The sequence below is a fragment of the Phoenix dactylifera genome, chromosome 7 (genome assembly GCF_009389715.1).
Source record: "Phoenix dactylifera cultivar Barhee BC4 chromosome 7, palm_55x_up_171113_PBpolish2nd_filt_p, whole genome shotgun sequence".
Lineage (NCBI taxonomy): Eukaryota > Viridiplantae > Streptophyta > Magnoliopsida > Arecales > Arecaceae > Phoenix > Phoenix dactylifera.
Genome location: NC_052398.1, coordinates 5,287,878 through 5,307,197, shown reverse-complemented (window position 1 = coordinate 5,307,197; position 19,320 = coordinate 5,287,878). Strand labels below are relative to the sequence as shown.

The 19,320-nt window shown below is 38.8% G+C and overlaps 2 protein-coding genes across 2 annotated transcripts; both read left to right on the top strand.

Moving 5' to 3' along the window:
• Positions 1 to 77: 77 nt before the first annotated feature.
• Positions 78 to 8,720, top strand: LOC103707039. Its single transcript, XM_039128067.1, has 9 exons — positions 78 to 464; positions 2,145 to 2,345; positions 2,502 to 2,604; positions 2,688 to 2,767; positions 2,864 to 2,941; positions 5,029 to 5,120; positions 5,939 to 6,050; positions 6,225 to 6,350; positions 8,402 to 8,720. The coding sequence occupies exons 1-9, from the start codon at positions 174 to 176 to the stop codon at positions 8,516 to 8,518; spliced, it is 1,200 nt and encodes a 399-aa protein (XP_038983995.1). The 5' UTR covers positions 78 to 173; the 3' UTR covers positions 8,519 to 8,720.
• Positions 8,721 to 9,895: 1,175 nt separating this feature from the next.
• On the top strand, positions 9,896 to 17,930 carry LOC103707064 (F-box/kelch-repeat protein At1g51550). The gene is made up of 2 exons (XM_039128066.1): positions 9,896 to 10,808; positions 16,741 to 17,930. Exons 1-2 carry the CDS (start codon positions 10,286 to 10,288, stop codon positions 17,700 to 17,702), a joined length of 1,485 nt encoding a protein of 494 aa, XP_038983994.1. The 5' UTR covers positions 9,896 to 10,285; the 3' UTR covers positions 17,703 to 17,930.
• Positions 17,931 to 19,320: the final 1,390 nt, after the last annotated feature.

The window sequence follows — 19,320 nt, the reverse complement described above, 5'->3', positions numbered from 1 at the left end:
CCTATGCGACTAAATCGTGTACGTATAATATATCTAGATCTATATATATCGTGACTCCCCCTCCTTGTCCCCCCCTCCCCACCCTTCTCTCTCTTTCCAACCTACGTACGCTAAATAGCGAATCTTTCCGCACTCCGCCGTCCCCCAATCCTTCGTCTTCTAGGGTTTCCGCCATGGAGGCCCTCTCGAGTTCTACTGTTCCCTGCAGGGTTGTCAAAGCTGTTTCGGCCCGCCAGCCGACGAGCCCTGCTCTATCCAAGATCCCTACTTTTCGATTGGGATGCGCAAGAACCGGCGAAAAGTTTGAATCTTCGCGGCTGTGGAGGGCTCAATCGAGTGCTCAGAGGTCTGGGTGGTTATTGCGAACCGCTGCCCATGACGTTTCTTGGGGTACTGGGGAAGAGGATGGGGCATCCGCTAGTGGGTTGAGCTCTGTTGCGGATGAGGACTCATCTTGTTTTGAGGTTGTTTCCTTTCCCGTTGTTGGATTTTATGCATGACTAAATGTTTGAATTCTTTTTCTTGTGTTTGGAGTTCATATATTCGTTTTGAACACATTCTTTGATGGATAATAAGGCCCGTTTTTGTTGTTCAGAAAATTAAGGCGTGGGGTAATATTAGTCTTAGCTTGAAGAGCATCCGGGTGGAGAAAGAATGGATGTTATTTCCTCTTTCTTTCTATTTTTATGACTATTTTATCTTAATTAAAGAAAATAGAAGGCACTTCTTCCTTTAAAATACCAATTTTACATTCATAACCAATATCAGGGACTTAACCAGTTACAGTCTTGCGTACCAAGGGCAGCACGACAGCTCATCTATCACAATCCCAACTCAATCTTGTAAGTTTATGAATATTGTATCTCTGGAAATCTCATAAGCCTGTGATAATTGGACAAGGCAAACACTGAGTTGGTTTCTTGATTTTGTTATTATCTCCATGCACCTTGCATCACTTCCGAAAGCTAAGCTTTTCGTCATCTTTGTAGAACAAACCATCGTGTTGATTTTTCTCTAATCTCCATAAACATTAAACATGTAAAAGAAGTCACAGATTCCTCTGCTTTAGAATATACAATTAGAGAAGAATCGATATCATTGATTCAATTCTGGGTGTGACAGTTGTCCTGCATCTAACTTGACCATTGGTTCATCTTTTTCTATAATTACACTGAAAACAGATTTCAATTATTAAGATCCAAAAATTGGAACTTTCTGATTGCTCTCATGTTTATGGCTTTACTAGTTCCACTGGAACCTAAACTTGACCTGCTTCTGCTCTTATATTATACTTCTGAAGAGTGTGTTTCTCATTGTGTTTGCTTGCTGATTATTTCTTTATCCAATACTTGAAGTTCTTTTAGCTGAGTTGGGGATCAAGTTCTTAAAGTCCAGCTCATTAAAGTTCAATCATCACACTGGCTGGGTTTACCCCTGCATACATAACATGTTGTGCTTTTATCTTGTTCTTGACTCTCACATTAATTTTAGTTTTATTATATGTGAGCAATAGCTCCGACATTGTTGGTCTTTTTGTGTAATTATGAATTGATTGAGGTGTTTCAAAGTCGAAAGGAGTAAAAACATGTTCAAGATCACAAGATAAAGGTTTGAGCTGATAGCGTAGGAGCTATGCTGTTTTCTATATGGATAAAGCTAAGCATCCTACATTATGAGGAGTTTTCCCTCCTTTCAATTCAATCATCTACTAGGAATTAAAAAACTATCTTGATGGATCCTCTTGCATTTTTAGAAGTAATTTAAAAACATAATTCTCCGTAGTTACTGGGAATTACTAGAATCAGATGAAAACAAAAGTGGAAGTGGAATAGTGTATCTAATCTAACCTGCTCAAAACACCCATGTCTAGTGGGGGTTAAGCTGTTAGATTCTCTTTTTTGGCATTGAGAATTGTAAAAATGTGCATTATTGATCACCAAGTGACTTATTTCAATTCACCATCTACAAACATGATAAATGATTTCTGCATTACTATTGGCCTTTCTTGAATTTGAGGGTCCGTCAAGCAATATGAGAGATAGGTCGTTACTATTCTGGTTAAAACAGCTTAAAATATTTCTCCCTGTTTTGTTCAGTGAATCTACTAAAGAACTGTCCCGATGCCTCCTTCAATATCTTTGTAGGGTAACTTGGTTCAGAATGGCAGCCATGCAAGTGGCATCACTGAGTTATCAGAGATGGTAGCACCTGCCACTTTTGGAAGCGGGGCAGGTGGATCTAAAGCTGGGCTTTTCAGAACACCCATTTCTGGTGGCGTACAAAGTGCAACCTCTGTTCACGATTTACCTCGACCAGCCTTGGCTGTCCGCAATCTAATGGAGCAGGTAAGCTTTGATCTAAAGCAAGGATAATGAACCTTGTTGTACCGAATCAAATAATTCTTTCTTTCTCGTCTTTATTCTATACTGTGATCTTATTAATCTTATGAATACCTTGAAACTCTATGCTCTGCTGCTGTTATTCTGTGTCGATAAATCAAGGCCAGATTTGCTGATCTCTGCACTTTAATGTCTCGGATGCATCATCATCGTGCGGGATACCCATTTGGTTCATTAGTTGATTTTGCGACTGATTCAATGGGCCGTAAGTAAGCTAATTATTTTCTGCAAGCTCATCCAAGGTGCGTTTGCTTCATGGGTGTAATTTTTGTTTCCAACTTTGCACAGATCCTATTTTTTCACTCTCTCCATTAGCCATCCACACACGTAATCTCTTGGCTGATTCAAGATGTACAGTTGTTATACAGGTGCAATTTAGCTTTGTGCTTATAATTATCATCTTAGGAGTACTAGAAGAACAATCTTTTGTTTTTCACTCTGCTGAAAGCTACTTTGATTCACAGATACCTGGATGGAGTGGGCTATCAAATGCACGTGTGACAATATTTGGGGATATCTTCCCACTTCCTGCTGATAAACAGGTTCTTTCCAAGTTGTATTTGTATTTTCCTGACCATTCCATTTTTATGCAAACTCTTCACTACTTTATCAATAAAAAACCTATATTTGATGTATCCCCTTTTAATTTCAACTATTTATGTGCTCAAACAAACATCTTAATCCCAATATGTTCTTTATCAGAACTAGTGTACAGGAATGTACACCTGCATATTTAGGAAGAAATTGAGGTCAGTCGACAATTTAAATTCATTTGGAAGGAGATAGGTCTTTTGAAGGTTAAGTGTAGGAGCATTAATTAAACAATTAGACATGGAATTTTATTTTTAATATCTATGATAACATCCACCTGAAAAAAATCGCTCCTTTTAATATAGTACAGGTCGTGGTCTATGAAATCGGTATTAGAAATCATATTGATACGACACGGTATGCATTCTGTACCGACAAAGGTTTTTAGTTCCTTTTTTTTCACTCTTAATCATGGTACTGTCCGAAATCAGATGGTATGGGATGGTTCCGTTCGGTTCCAACCAGTATGAACTAGTTCAGTTTATACACCGAATTGAACCTTGATACTGTACTAGTACCTTGCCAATATGGTCCAATGCGGTTGGTACAGAGCAGTTCAAGGTGGCATGGTAGACATTATAGGTATAAACTCACATGGATTCATCAACCATCAATACCTATAAGGAATTGTAAGTTAGTCAACCAACTTCATATAGATCATTGATATGTTGGGTTGGACTCATCTTGAGTTAGAAACGAGTACATTAAACTAAAGATGTGTCGCATTCGTAGAAAGTAAAGGGGAAAGGAAAATGCTTGTGATCATGTGGACACGTTCAGTTAGTCTAGAACTCCAATGAGGGGTCTTAGGTGCAGTGACTTTCTTAATGTTTGCACCAATGGTTGGAAACTTTTCCTGCTCTTGGTACCACTTCAGGATGCTTCATAGATCTCCATGATCAAACCTAGTCTGAAAATCTAATAAATAGTTAATTTGTTCTCCTTTCTTTATCTTTCCATATTAGTTAAACTAACACCATCAAGCTAACTTACAGTTTTATTATTATTTTTTTTTTTGAGTATGTAGAAAATTGATCAAGTGATCAAGCTTTCTGTATCTTATCATTTTATACGACTGTCGTTATTCTAAAGCAGCGCCTGAATCTGCTCTTTCTTTAATACCCTATCATGTAAATCTAAGACTGAATCTCATATTCAGTTATCAGATACTAGAGGAAACTTGAGGCTTGGGTTAAAAGCAATGAACAGTATTTCATAGGCATACCATTCCAAAGAAGTTGGTTTTTGAAAGGTTCTTAAGGTGCATCAGGACTCACTAACCTTTTATTTGTTGACTGTGGTGTCTATATGAACGGAATTTACAAAATCTAACCTCCTAAGAAAAGAAAATCAGCTCTCCTGCCTAGGCCAACACTAAAAGGGTAATCACTACACAGATCAAAGGCGATGATCCAACCCCTACCCTGTGGGTATGATATACCAAACCTCTGAAAAATTAACCTTCCACTGACCATGTTGTTCATTTTATCCAAATTCCAAAATGAAGGAAATAGGGAATAAGAACTTTCAAATCTTTAAGTTATCTATTCCAAACAGACCCCATTTACCTGATAACTGTGGACTGATTCTTGCTTTGCAATTTATCCTCTGAAAAATTCGTGCAGACAAGCTATTGACATTGAACCATTTGGCTTCAGTTGCACATTTTCTATCATCAGCAAGAAAGTGTTAGGAGAAACTACTTAGATCATCTGCTCATGCCTGTAAACAGCTTCATCATTTTGACGTACTCGAATGGCCTCATCCTTGGACTCCTTTCATTATCTGCTCCTTGTAAGTTGCAACTAACTGAAATGTTTTGAAGGAAACTAGTTGGATCAGCACATTCTCTTCCTTCAGGAAAAAAAGAGCACATGCAACCATTTCTTTTAGAATTGTCAGCAAGTTTTTCATAAAGTTTTCAATTGTAACATACTTATTAGCTCCTGTTGATACTTATTGGTGAATAGATTTATTTACCCTGTCAGACAAATGTTTCATGGATGTTTTTTTAAAAAGGAATTTTTACCAATTTCAGGAATGGGCTCGTCAGCAGTTTAAAGCAAAACACCAACAATGGGCGTCTCAACAGTGGGGCAACTTTTACTATTATAGGATGGACAACATTAGGTTTGTCTATGAGCTTCAGTTTCTGCCAAAGTTTGATCTTGCACCTGAACAAGAATCTGATAATGCCTGTTATGAATTTCAGATTTTCACACATATTGCTTATAACATGTATACGCCGCACTTAAACAAGAACCATTGCTTTTACCTATTTGACAAAACAATATATGTACTTAGGTGAACTTGGAGCTCGCAACTGTCTCTCTCTTGTAGGTTTTGGTGTCAAGACTATACATGAGGATGATGTATGCATGAGAACGTGCCTCTAACTCTGCATGTATCACAAAGAACAAATGCCATTGAGGACAATGGGAAATTTAAAAAGGACGAGAAAAGAAGTGCAAAAAGGCTGCAATCAAGGACAAAAAAAATTGCTTTGTAAACAGTGGTACTGAACAAATGGCATCAAGGACTTCTAAAAACACAAAAGGGTAAAGGAAAAGAACAAGAACATTGGTAATTAAGAATAAACATGCAATTTATTATCTATATGATGGGCTGGGTTTGAAGAAGACAGGAATGGGCAAACCAGAAATATAAATCAATTAATATAGAATATGATTTTTGTGGAAAGATGAGGAAGATAAAGTAAATGGAATAGCTATTTCTTGAAGTTGTTAAATTTCTTTGCCATTGTTTCTGTTTTATGAATACTTGTTATTTTTGTTATGCTTCTGTTAGTATTCTTCTTGACCAACTAATGATCAACATTGTTATTGCTCATAATCACTTATTTGATAGCAAATGATATTATCTTATTAACTAACAAGAAACATATGCTGTTATATACATGGAATTGATCAATACTTGCATATCACCAGCGACATATATTTCATTGGAGGGTTTGGCACTGTTGCATGGGTAGATGTCAAGGAATACGAGGCCCTTCTACCTGATAAGATTGCGGTTGATGGTGGAGAACAAAATTTGAAGGTGTGCTTTGATTGCTATATTTGCTGCATTCAACACATCAATTTAGTTTAATTTCTTTTGATCACTGTTATATTTAAATATTGCAATCTGATCAGAGGTTCCAGGAGTGTCAAATATCTAAAGATTTTCCTTTTAATTATCTGCATGATGAATTTTTCCCCTTTTCTCCCAAAGGAACTGAATGCGATGTTCTCAAAATCACTCAAAGAAATAATATCAACTGAAATGGAGATAGATGATGCTGCTTTCATATCAGTAGACAGCAAAGGCACTGATATCCGGGTTCGGCAAGGTGCACAGGTATCATAAGGTTGCAGCATATGCTTGCAATTAATTTAGCTTTGGACTTGTTTCCTATAGCTGGCTCTGAGAGCTTTCAGAGAGTTAGCCAAAAGGATGGCTGCTTATATATTCAATATATGCATTTCTCAAATTTTCATATAGGTTAAAAATTTCATCCTTCAAGCATGAATTTGCCAATACTTTGTGCCCAGCATGTTTGAGAATCAAAGTGATTTGATTCTTATGATCAGTAAATTAATGTGCTCACTAAGTGATCCATGCAAAAATGCTCCTCATTTTCTGCCATGATGAACCATGCAAGAAATTCTGTAGTGTTGTAAAAATGTCATGACTAACAAAAACAGCTGTGCCCCCTTGTTATCCTCTTCTGGCCTTGGAGGGTTCAAAATGAGATTGTCCTTTTCCAATTAATCCCGATCTTGGTTCCTAATTTATTCAACTGCATACAAAATAAGTGTGTTTATCTTTGCATGTCCTCTAAAGTGGCTAATCAAAATCAAACAACAAAATTGGCTCCGACCTTTCCAAATTCATGTGCCCAATTCGGATATGAAGCTACGGGTTTGTTCAGATGTAATTTACATCTGTATGTCAGTTTGAATGGCAAATAAAGAGCACCTTCTTTTGAACATTTTGCAGACTAAATTTTGAAAGCTAAGAAAATACAGACATAATGGCATGCATCTTAATTTATTAATTTTTTATGTCGTGAAGCTGTTTGATTCAAAATATTGTTTCTTATTTCTTCTCTCGCATCATGGCTTCTCTAAAAAATTGGTTTGCATGCATCTTGAAAGTTTTGTTCAAGTCCAGTGGAATCTCTTAAACAAATTGATTGTAGAGTTGACCTTATGTGCTCTTCAAGCTTCGCTTATGTTCTCCCAATGACATGTCTTTAACTGCTGCTTCAGAACAGCTAAGAATCTTGTTTCATGGTCTTTCTGTAACCCTGGATGTGCAGGCTTTCATCAATCTGACCTGTAATTTGTAAAGCTTGACATTCTTGTTGTTGCTGCTCTTCTTTGAATTTTATGACTTCCAAATATTTGATCTTACCTAGTATCATGGTAACGAGCATTTTGTAATGAAATAGGACGTGTTTTCCCAAATTGAGAGTTTACATGAGTGCTAAACTATTAATGTCGACTCCTTTTTTTTTTTTTTGCATGAGAGAGAGAGAATTTAAGTCCACTAGACCCTCTTAAACAGATAGATTTAGAGCTGGCCTTATGCGCTTTTCAAGCTTGGATGGTGCTCTCTCATTGTCATGTCTTTGACTGCTGCCATGGAACGGTCAGGAATCTTGTTTTATAATCTGTTGGAGCATGCATCTGCTCTACATGTGCAGCTTTTGTCAAGAATCTGACTTTAATATATAATGGCTGAGGATCTTGTTGTTGCTCTTCTTTGAAACTTTATGACCTCCAGCCGTTAGTTTTTACATAGTGTTATGGTTACTAGCATTCTCTGACAAATTAGGATGCGTTTTCCCAAAATTGAGAGTTTACAGGAATTCATTGTAGAGTTGGCCTTATGTGCTCTTCAAGCTTGGCTTCTGCTCTCTCACTGTCGTGTTTGACTGCTGCCACGGAATGACTAAGAATCTTGTTTTATAATCTTTCTGTTGGAGCATGACATGTCTAATGATCTACCCTAGATGCGCAGGTTTTGTCAAGAATCTGACTTGTAATTTGTAACGGCTAAGGGACTTGCCGTTGCTTTTTGAAATTTTATGACCCCCAGGCGCTAGTTCTTACCCGGTATTATAGTAACTAGCGTTCTGTAATGAAACAGGATGTGTTTTCGCCAAACTGAGAGTTTACCTGAGTTCGAAACTATCTACATCTACTCTAGGTTTCTATTTTTTTCCGCTCTTTTGTTGAGAGATTTTTCTTTCTAACATATGTTTGTGAGTGCCTCATTATAGTATTTATCAGTTTGAATATCTATTTCTACAATGTTCTATTTATCCATTTATGGGTAATATGGGTAGACATCTTCATACTATGTACCATGCTTGCTGAGAACATCTCCTTTCCTTGGTGCAGTTCAACATTCAAAGGCTATCATTTAAAGTGGAACATGGAGTTCAGACTCTGGATGAAGCCAAGGCAGCACTTCAAAGGATAATTGATGAGCATTCAAGATCACATAACAGGAGTTAAAATGTTTTAACTTCTTTACCATTTTTATGTGATAATTATCATTAAAAAATATATTTTTATCTACGAAACAAGGAATACAAATGATGATTTCTTGAACTTATTTTTAACTGTTTCTCTTTATGAAACCCTCATGGACCGATTGACTTGGATTTTTTTTCTTGAAACCAACCAGTGAATGGGTTGTGCAGGGCTGATAGTGAAATATGTGGCTTCCAGGATGTTTGTACTTGTATCTAAATTGAAACAGACTATAAGCTTTCATCACCACCAGCCAAAATTTACATGACATCTTATTCTTCCATCATCTTTAGACCTACAATGAATCAATGTCGAGCCTTACTGATGCCTAATTTTGATTCAGGGGTCTAATGAATGCCGGCATTACATAAAAGACATTTGAGCTTATTGCTTATTTAGAGATTTCTCTATATATATATATATAAAAGAAATAATTTTCTAATCCGCTGACTAATCCGCGAATAGGTGTAATTTTCTATTTGTAAGCGACCGGGCCATTCAAAATTTTGGAATTGTCGTACAAGTCCAAACTTCCGCGATTGCTTTATCCTCCCATGTCTCCTGAGTCCGAGCTACGTGTCAGCTTGATAGTATTATCCTGAGGGCCCACAACCCAAATCCGGTCGGCCAAGTGTCACCACCACCACTCTGCGGCTCTTCATTTTACCCGCAGGCCGTACTTTTTCTAGAACTTTCCTCTACTCTACTCTCCTTTTGCTGCTGCCGCCCTTCTCCACTCGCCAGCTGAATACTTGTTGAGAAATTCTTTAACAGATTTTTCTAAGGGCTAATTTGATTTATGAAAAGTATTTTTTATTTTTGAAAAGCAAATTTTTAGAAAGAGTATACTTAGCAAAGTATTTTTGATATGTTTGATTGGTTATGAAAAAGTGATATATTTTCAAAATGCTTATGTTTAATTGACTATTTTTTTTTTAAAGTTATGTATAATTTTTATTATATATTTAATAAAAATTAAATTTTTGATGTCTTTTTAATATTTTTTTAATGTTGAAGGTTTTTTTTGAAAGAAATAAAAATAAAGTAATTACCGCTTTATGGAAAAATAACTTTTTTATATTTTTAATAAAAATTTTTTTTCATAAAATATGAAAATCATATTTCTATGAAAATATAAATTTTTCGTCTTTCTTCTTTGAAAATTTCAACCAAATAAAAAGCATCTCATTACTTTTTCATTGATCTTGCCTCTCTTTCTTTGTTTCTTTCTTTGTTTCTTTCTTTCTTTCTTTTTTTTTTTTTTTTTTTTTTTTTTTTTTTTTTTGGACCAAACGAGCCCCTAGATTTTTTTTTTTTTTTTTTCTAACAAGTAGTACAACCATCTCCCTCACTGTTCTACGCGCTCTTATTCTTCTTCCGATATTCTCCCATCTCCCTCACCATTATGTTCTCTCTGACCACCATCTCTTTCTAGCTTTCTCCCCATCTTTGTCTCCTTCCCTTGCGAATTGTCATGTTACCACCCCACTCACGCATTCTCTCCATAGTCCAAAAACTCCAGAGTGCTCCATTTCAAACCTCTCCATCATTGCACATTTATGCCCGCATTTGCCCTCCCCACCCTCCATCCTTATCTCCAAACACTAAGTTACTGCTGCATTTACCAAGATACCGCTTCATCCCAGGTTCCCAACTTTCATATCAAGACCCCACCACCCTCCCAAGCTCAAAGTTACCAAACTGTCCTCAAAAACCACCGCCTTTAGCTTCATTACCTTCCTCGCCTCCATGAATCCCACAACTGAAACAGAGCACCTCCCACCCCTCCCCACCACCACCACCAGGAGCTTGAAGAGAGCCCACCCCATGGCTTCAGCCCGAGGCTCCAAGACCTCCCCCTCTTCTCCCTCCTCCTCTTCTTCTCCCCCTTCCTACTACTCTCCCAGTATCACCCACCTGGACTATGACCGCCTCTTCTCCATCCTCCACCTCCTCCCCCCTGAGTCCATCCTCTCATTCTCCATGACCTGCAGGAGGCTCAGATCTTTAGCCTCCTCAGACTCTCTCTGGGAGTCCATATGCAGGAGGGATTGGGGCAGCAGCGTCGTGGACGCCCTCCTCGCCTCCTTCTCTGCCCGCGAGAGGAGGGAGTTGTCTTGGAAGAGGCTCTACCGGCAAGTTTCCCAGCTGGGCTCGCTCTCTTGCCGCAGGTTATCGTGCAACGATGGGATCTTTCCCAAGCCCCGGGCCTCCCACTCCCTCAATTTCGTCTCCGATTGGCTCGTTCTCTTCGGTGGGGGCTGCGAAGGAGGTCGGTCTTTTTATCCTTTCACTATCCCAACTTTTTTGCTCGATAAATCCAAGCTTTTTCGGTTGATTTTAAACTCGGTATCGGATTCACTGCTTGATGGATTCTTTTCAGCTCGGATTTAGGATCACCAATCTGCAATTAATACGTAAAAGAATTGATTTTGCTAGAATTGCTATTTATGCATGAGCAGTAGTTAGATGCTTGTGGTTCTTCTTGAACTGCTGGTTATTTGAGTGTAGGTTCAAAACCGTAGCATAGCTTGACGAGTCCTTTCTGGTGTCCAAGGTCAAAGCTTGGGATATAATTTACTTAGGAAAAAACTTGGAGCATAAACTATTTAGGGAGGTTTTAGGAAGTTAGCTGGTCATCATTAACCTTCTAACAGAGATATTTTCTTGCTTGTCTTGCTTGTTCCCTTCCTTCTAATCCCCATGGCAGATCTTAATGGCAATAAGCAAACCTGCAAGTGAGGAATGAGTGAACCCGAGAGCGTTCAGGGTTGAAATTTACATCACTTAAAGTGATGAAGCTTTTAACTTCTTTTTCTTCCCCCACTTTGCCGAATTTCTTCTTCTTCTCTTTTCCTTCCCAACCCCCCCTCTCTTTTACTCTCATCGACCACATGGTTTACTCTCATCAACCAAATATTGCTTCCACAGATAACAAACAACCAAGGATCTTGGGCTATTGCACGTATGGGGCAGTGCATGGATTTAGCGCTTGGTACCTTGAATATTCTGCATAGGATGCTGTAAATGCACCTGGTTTATTTTTTAAGACTCCAAGCCCATCTTTCTTGATGCTTCCAACTCTGTTTCCATAGTTTGTCAGAACCAACTGACCAAAAAAATTGCAAACCACAAAGATCATGGAGAACTTCAAAGATGGTAATGGTTTGCTCGTAGGGTTGCACTTTTGATAGCCGAGAGAACCAAAAGTCAGGGTTGGTTCCCAAGGAGGTTTTGGTAGTGGCAACACCATGCACCACTCTCCAACCTGACAACCGATGGCTTCACAAATACCATTTGAAGAAGATCATGGCCTTGGTACGGTGGTTGATATTCCTATGTTAATAGTGAATATGAACATGGTTTGATTATTTTGACCAATTAGGAAAGCGCAAGTAACTGTTTTCATTGCAGCAAATAAAGCACCGTTGGCACTTTTTTTGCTCTACCAGGCGTGCCAGAAAAGACTTGTTGGCACTTTTCCATCCTATCCGGACGAGCACAAGACAGCTTGGGCTCCTAGGGAACTCATTTGGTTGGTGGAAAAAGGCGCCCTTCGCGGCAACAAGGTTGGTGTACACAGGCGTACTTTCAGGATCTGATCAATCAGAAAGATGATGATGGGGATCGAATGAAGGATAGAGAGTAGCTATCTTGATCTTCAAGGATTTTCGTCACCACCATGCCAACATTTGAAGGTGGATAAGAGAGTGCAGCATTGGGCTACAGTAAGGGCGTAGTGCTGGGCAATGGTAGGAAGGTGTAGCACTGGGCTATGGTAGGAAGGTGTAGCACTGGGCTATCAGAATGGTGTAGATTACGGTAATCAACTAAGTTACGTCTACTCCTAGGTTAGAAGGTAGAGTAAAACTAAGATAAAGATAATGATGCATTTGATTAATTGTTGAAGGATCCCTAGATAAAGTATAATTTCAATACTTATACTAAAATAAAATAACTACCCACTATGACTGTTATCCATGTTTGCTTCCACTTCTGGCGGTTATGGTAACTAAAGCCAGTTGTCTCCTATTACTCCACGTCCTGACTTGGTGTCACTGGTCAAGCCGATAGACCGTGTACCACTTGTTAGGCTGATAGTCATGCTCAATCAGCTGAACCCCCTGTCGTGTCTCTATTCAGCCTGCTTTAATCAGCATATTGTCATTCCATATATTCAGCCTCCAGTGGGATGATCTCGATTTGATCTTTATTGGAATATCTTTAGTTAGCTCCTATACAGTTCCCATTTGGTCTTTAGCTCTTGGGATGCCCATTATATCTGTTCTCACTTTACCGTGTAGCCAATTTAAGCACGTCTCCTATGTGTCAACCCGATGAAGGATGTGGTGTAAACAATCACGCATGCATGCGTGCGCACATGCACCTTATATAGAAGCAATGCTCTCATCCTGCCCCTTTGTTTTATTTCATTCTGCAGAAGCTAGTGAGTGTAAGTACGGAGAATTTTATTTTTTGTTATGCAGAAATTCTTGAAAAGAACCAAAAAGATTAAACTAATAGATTTAAAAAATATGGGCATTTTTAGATGTTTAAAAGATGTGCAGCACCTGTACTTTAGCTCTCAAAACCAAAGAAATTTTGCAGGGTTTCCAGTAGCCCATGCTATATCTTGAAATACCGAGGGCATCACATATTCCATCAAGGTCTAATCTTGAGTGGCAGTGATATTGACTATGGGCTTTTGGTTTAAAGACATGTTCTTCACAGTTTCAATCCCTTTAAAAAGGGTTTAGTTTTGCCTTGAAAGTGCATGACTAACCTGTCAAAAGAAAAAAATTGATGATAATTCAAAAGAGGTCTTCAAAAGGAATATCAGCATGAAAGAGAGAAGAAAGGTAATTGAGGATGAATTTTCCAATTGATTTGAGAAACCTTGATGTTGCTAGATGTGATAACAACAACTGTATGTGCATTCTGGTCACCATGAAGAATAATGGCTGGTGGTGATAGCAGCAGAATTTCTTTCTTACTTGATCGTTAGTATTGAAATAATATAAGCCTCAAAAATCATATTGCATTCAAATGGTGGAAAAGAAGTAATGGCTTTTATTAACATTCTCTTCCATAACATGATGTAATGAAAATTCTGAAATGACAATTAAGGCTTATGCTTCCATTGGTGAAAAACCAAACAACATCCTATTATATTTTAGTGAAATAAAGGGGGAGGTTATCAAATTCATGTTCCTGCATTCTCTTGGTCATTCCAGATGGACAGTTCCTAATCAGTGCTATATATGTTATCAATAAGCATGCTAGTAGTGTCTAAAGTGGGAATCTACAACAGTAAAATTATAGGCTCGATATGAACAAGGTGGCAAGTAGTCTCTTTAATATCTTGAGTACCACATCTGAGTTAGCATTTAACTTTATTTTGGAAATATATAGCTAAATCACCTTTTTTTTGAGACCCTTCTTGCGAAAAGAAAGTTTGTTCAGTAAAGTGCCAGGAATCTTACTTGGTTGAGATGCTATAGAGCACTTGCTCATATTGGTTACTTACAAGATAGCCAACACAAGCTTTTCCATTGATCAGCTAGACCTAAGGACTCATGATTATATTATCTGACTGATGTATCCGTGTATGAAGTGCTTCAGCTATTGGCATTTGCAAAACTTAGGTCTTTACTTCCATCCCCATCTGCCAGTTACGTCTGATTTGAAAACAGCTTGTCCACTTGTGTTTGGTGCTGTGCTTGTTCCATAAACTCAATTGTCTTTAATACTTTACAACTGCAGAGTTTTTTTTGACCTGACCTTTGAAATCCTGGCATTCGGTTAAACAATATCTCCCATTAAGACAAGCCTGTAGCTACATTGTTCTAGTAGCTCAATGACATCTTGTCTTTGCCCTTTGAAGTAAACTAAAGCCATCTGGAGAGTATATGAAGGATACTCATCGCAAAAGTTGCTTTGATTAAGTATTGGACCTCTTTAGCACACTCAAAATTTACATTTATCAACAATGATTTTCTGGTCATATCAAGGATTTAGTTATTGGCTAGTTCTGGTTTATGCCAACTCAGCACCAGTAGCATGTACAAAACCAGACCAATACCAGTATCCAGCATTGCATCCGTACTGAGAACTGGGTTTACCAGCCTATATAAACCTGTTCTGTTTTGCATTGTCCCATGTCAGTTTGACCACTGCTGATATGACGATACTGAGTAAAAGTTCTTTATTTAGCTTAAGCATGGCAAGACGTGTTGGCACAGGATGCTTCTGCTAGCCAGTGCCAGCATTCCTTGTACTAGCAGCACTTAAATCCTTAGTCACAAAACTAGGCCGTGAAACAAAGAGCTTGTAACGAGCTACCCAAGAGAAACCTTCTAAACAAATATATGAAATTTTTACTGGAAAATACTCCATTAACTGCTCCAGAAGAAGATCATCATTGTTAAGGTTCTGCTCAAACTGCATATACATCAGTTCTGAACAGTTTTTTGAGTACAACAACTCATGTCACTCATGTCAGATTGTTTTCACTCTCCATGTATGATTAAAAATCTATTTCTACGTCTTTGTGTATCAACTATGGAATATTTTCGCTCACTTGATCCAGCAGGCCTCATATGGACTGATAAAACTTGAAAGTGCTAGTAAGCCAGGTATTTGTATAAACAATCAGAGAGTTCCAACTGCTCATGTATTTCCTATGTGATTCTGATGATTCGATCCCCCACGATGTCGCACCAGACTTGACTATATAATCTTGGTGAGCATTTACCATATATGTGTTTGATGAAATTTTAACCCGTGTCTGTTATATCAGGTCTTGTTTGATTGAAACTTCTTTCCCCAAGTCCTTCAATCATTCTGCAAATCAATGACTGATTCACAAAGTGAGGCCAATTGTCGTATGCTCCAACTCATGGGAAGTTTCCGTACTCTGTTTTTAATAGTTTACTGGCCTTTTTAATTTGACAGATAAGCCATTTATGATAGTCGCAAGAACCACGTTGTGGATATGTCATTAATACAAGTGGAAGGACAAATTTCATCTTTCGATATGTGTTTGAAAGAAGATACTCTTGCATGATATGGCAGTTTCTCCTTTAGTTTTAAGAAACTGATCCTATCCTACCTTCATGACTTGTTTATAAATCCATCTATCTTTTTCAGAAATCATTTCTTGGGTATTGATGTTCCCAGGCTAGGTGATATTTACAGTAATTATTAAAGGTTTAATGCTCTAACTGCTAATGTCACAAAAACTCACCCTAAACATGTGGGATGAGAAAATTCTAATGCCATCCAAAAAAGCTAAGAAATCAGAGGCTGGTAAACGTTAATGCAAGTCACTGTGACCTGCTGTTCTTGCTTATTTATATGTTGGTAATGTGAACCTGAACTCTCTGACTTGACATTTCTGTGACTTTATTTGCTCACCTAAAAGGTTAGGATCCGTGTTTTCACTTTTCTGTTCCTTATTCCTTTGACAAAAGCTGGTATATCTTGATATGATCAGTTTCCCATATTTCCTTTGGATAGCTTGCATTTTGGATGACTCCTTGGTACCTAATATCCTTGTCATTTCTTGTGTTTAAGAGTTATTGTCTCTTGACACTGATGCAGTGGATATATACGAAGGATAAGGAAAGCATAAGGTTATCGAAAATGCATATAAAGTGGATGACTAATTGGAAATAACATAGACTTTCTGTGTTGCAAAGTAGTCTCTATCTATTTCTGATGATATCTCCTTATATACAAGAGTTAGCTTTGACCATTTCAATACGTGCTGTTGAAATTTAAAAGCATGCTGGTAGAATTATAGGGAAATGTACCTAATTGGAAAGATTATTCTTTTCATGTAGATGTTCACTGGATCAAAGAGTTTTTGCTATTTAATCAGCAAAATTTTGAAAATTAATGTTCCTGTATAATCCAATGTTTCAGCAGAATACTGTTGGTAGATTCATTCATATTTTTATGTAACGTGATGGTTATGTTTTTGAAGAGCATGGCGCTTTTGGAGCATTACTGTTTATACTATCAATTTTGCTCTAAATTTTTACATACTTATGCAGATTATGATTCAGACAAAATCTGCATTGTTAATGAACTAAAGCCTATTAACTTCTACTTTATATAGATTCATAGATAAGATTGACGTTACTAGCATGGCCATATGTTTCTTTTACTTTGTTCTAATCTGAAAGTCTTCTCCTCTTTAGGGCGCCATTTGGATGACACATGGGTGGCATACATTGGAAATGGATTCAACAGGGTACTAAGTTGGCAGCATGTCAATTCAGGCATCCCAAGCGGACGTTTTGGACAGACCTGCACCCTAGTCGGCGACTCCCTCGTTCTCTTTGGTGGCATCAATGACAATGGAGTCCGCCTAAATGATACGTGGGTTGGGCGAGTCAAGTGCGAAGGACCACTTGAGCTCAAGATCTCATGGAGACTACTTGATGTGGGCCCCCTTGCACCTCCTCCTCGTGGAGCCCATGCCGCATGCTGCACTGGAGACAGGAGAGTGGTGATCCATGGAGGGATTGGACTGTCCGGCCTACGACTGAGTGATACTTGGCTTCTGGATCTATCGGATGACCTTAGATCTGCTAGATGGCATCAGATCCCAAATGTCCAGCCATCACCTCTGCCTCGTTCAGGCCATTCACTGACATGGATTGGTGGGACCTGCATGGTTCTTTTTGGCGGAAGGGGCTCACGTTATGAGGTGCTCAATGATGTATGGCTCTTTGACATCGGTGGAGACCATCCTGAATGGAAGGAGCTCAAATATGATCTATCCAATGTACTGGGTGAGATGCCCCTTCCACGGGTCGGTCACTCGGCTACACTCATATTGGGAGGCAGGGTTCTGATATATGGTGGAGAAGATTCACAGAGGCACCGGAAAGATGACTTCTGGCTTTTAGATATTAGTTCTCTAATGAGGTTTCGGTCAGTTAGTCCTAAGAAAACATCAAGAATAATGTGGAAGAAGTTGCAGGTTGAAGGGCAGTGCCCTGATTACAGGTCATTTCATGGGGCATGCACCGACCGGTCAGGGCGGTACGTTTACATGTTTGGTGGGATGGTCAATAGCGTTGTTCATCCTGCTGAAGCCTATGGGTTGAAGTTTGATGGGGAGCTGTATCAAGTGGAGCTTGTGCTGCAGTTGTGAAGCATAGAAACATAAGTCCAGTTACTGTAGTCATGTGCTGCAGTTTATTGTACTAAAGAGACTGTCATCAGAGTATCAGAGTGCTGAATCTAATGTATAGATACCAGTAATCTGATGAGATGCAGCTCGCTGTCAGCACCTATCAGCTAAAATCCTTATTCTTTTATGCAGGCTAAATTTTCCAACTGTATTTCTTCAAAAGGTGCAGGAAAGTTTGTTCTGCTTTAATCTGGGTATGGTATGGTTGCATGTCTCTGAAAGCTTTGAAGTTGTACCGTTCTGTTCCGAGTCTTATATTTGAATTCATGTGCCTACAGTCTAAGAGTTTGTGCGTGTGTGTGTGTGTGTGTGTGTGTGTGTGTGTGAGAGAGAGAGAGAGAGAGAGGGAAACCTTGTCGATATAAGTATCCTTGTCCAAGGACTTGGGGATGCACCACCGAAAACTTGAATGTGAAATCTCGGCTTCTCAGGTGGAGCATAACCAATAGGGCAATGCTGTAGAACTGCATTTAGAGCAATTTATATTGGAGCCAGTCCTTTTTAGGAAGCTTTTCTGAAGGGGGAGCGAGTCCATAAATTACAGTACCAGTAAGATCTTGGCCTGTTCTTTTTAAGAAGGTTTTTTTTTTTTTTGAAGGGTGAACAAGTCCTACAAGTTCTACAAGATGGTGGCGGCAAGAGGCAGGAGAAGACAGTCTCCATTGCTATGAAGCTCTCTCCACTGAGAACCAGAAGTCCTCTGCTAACACAATCACATCGATACTAACATGCTTCCACTGGTGAGGACCATCCTCCCTGGTCCCTTCAATGCTGACAACTAGTGAGAATTCAAAGATTTGGGGACCAATGATGATCAAATATCATGGTCCCTATGAGCATGAACGTAATTATTTCTCCAATCCACCTCATCTATTGCTCGAGAATATTTAACAATTAAAAGCCTTCTCAGGTATGTACATTTGTATGCTCTGAAGAGGATGCTTAAAATTCTCCAGCAGAGATTTCGTTCTTATCTGAAAGCAAGATATAGACGCCAGAGATTACATTACATGATTGAAGAGCTAAATTACACACATTGAGCAGGGACTAAGGTAGAGTTGATGGATTTAGTGAGGAGCATTGATTGAATCGGTCCCATCCAGGTCCACACTTTGGACTGAACCCATGCCTGACAGAGCACGGGAAAATAATATGAACTCACCAATGAGCCTGTCTGCATGCATGTCCTCACGTGCATGCGACCGCACAGAAAGCTACTGCCAGATCAACATTCTCAATGAGGTCGGAGACAAATCGCTGTCAGATCAATACACGATGGCATCACTCGGGAATCACTGTCAGAGAATAAATCACTGTCGCGATCAGCTTGGGTCCATGGAGACAACTCATGGTCCCAACGAATGATACTTTAGGAGGAGATATTGCCTATATCAAGTGAAGTGAGCAGACTTCCTCTAAAAAAGAAGGTGAACAAACACCAATCTTATGGTTTCGATCTGCAAAAACAAGCATCTTGGAGTTCGTCTCGTTGGCTGTCACTTCATCATCTCTTTAAAAGTGAAAAATCAAAGTGACCTGAAACAGAATGTTCAAATCATTCTTACTGGCCTCATCCAAC

Coding starts and splice junctions, on each gene's coding strand:
- LOC103707064 (XM_039128066.1), top strand. CDS start 10,286: ATGAATCCCACAACTGAAACAGAGCACCTCCCACCCCTCCCCACCACC. Junction 10,809..16,740: donor CGGTGGGGGCTGCGAAGGAG/GTCGGTCTTTTT, acceptor TCTCCTCTTTAG/GGCGCCATTTGGATGACACA.
- LOC103707039 (XM_039128067.1), top strand. CDS start 174: ATGGAGGCCCTCTCGAGTTCTACTGTTCCCTGCAGGGTTGTCAAAGCT. Junction 2,605..2,687: donor TGCGACTGATTCAATGGGCC/GTAAGTAAGCTA, acceptor AACTTTGCACAG/ATCCTATTTTTTCACTCTCT. Junction 6,351..8,401: donor GGGTTCGGCAAGGTGCACAG/GTATCATAAGGT, acceptor TCCTTGGTGCAG/TTCAACATTCAAAGGCTATC.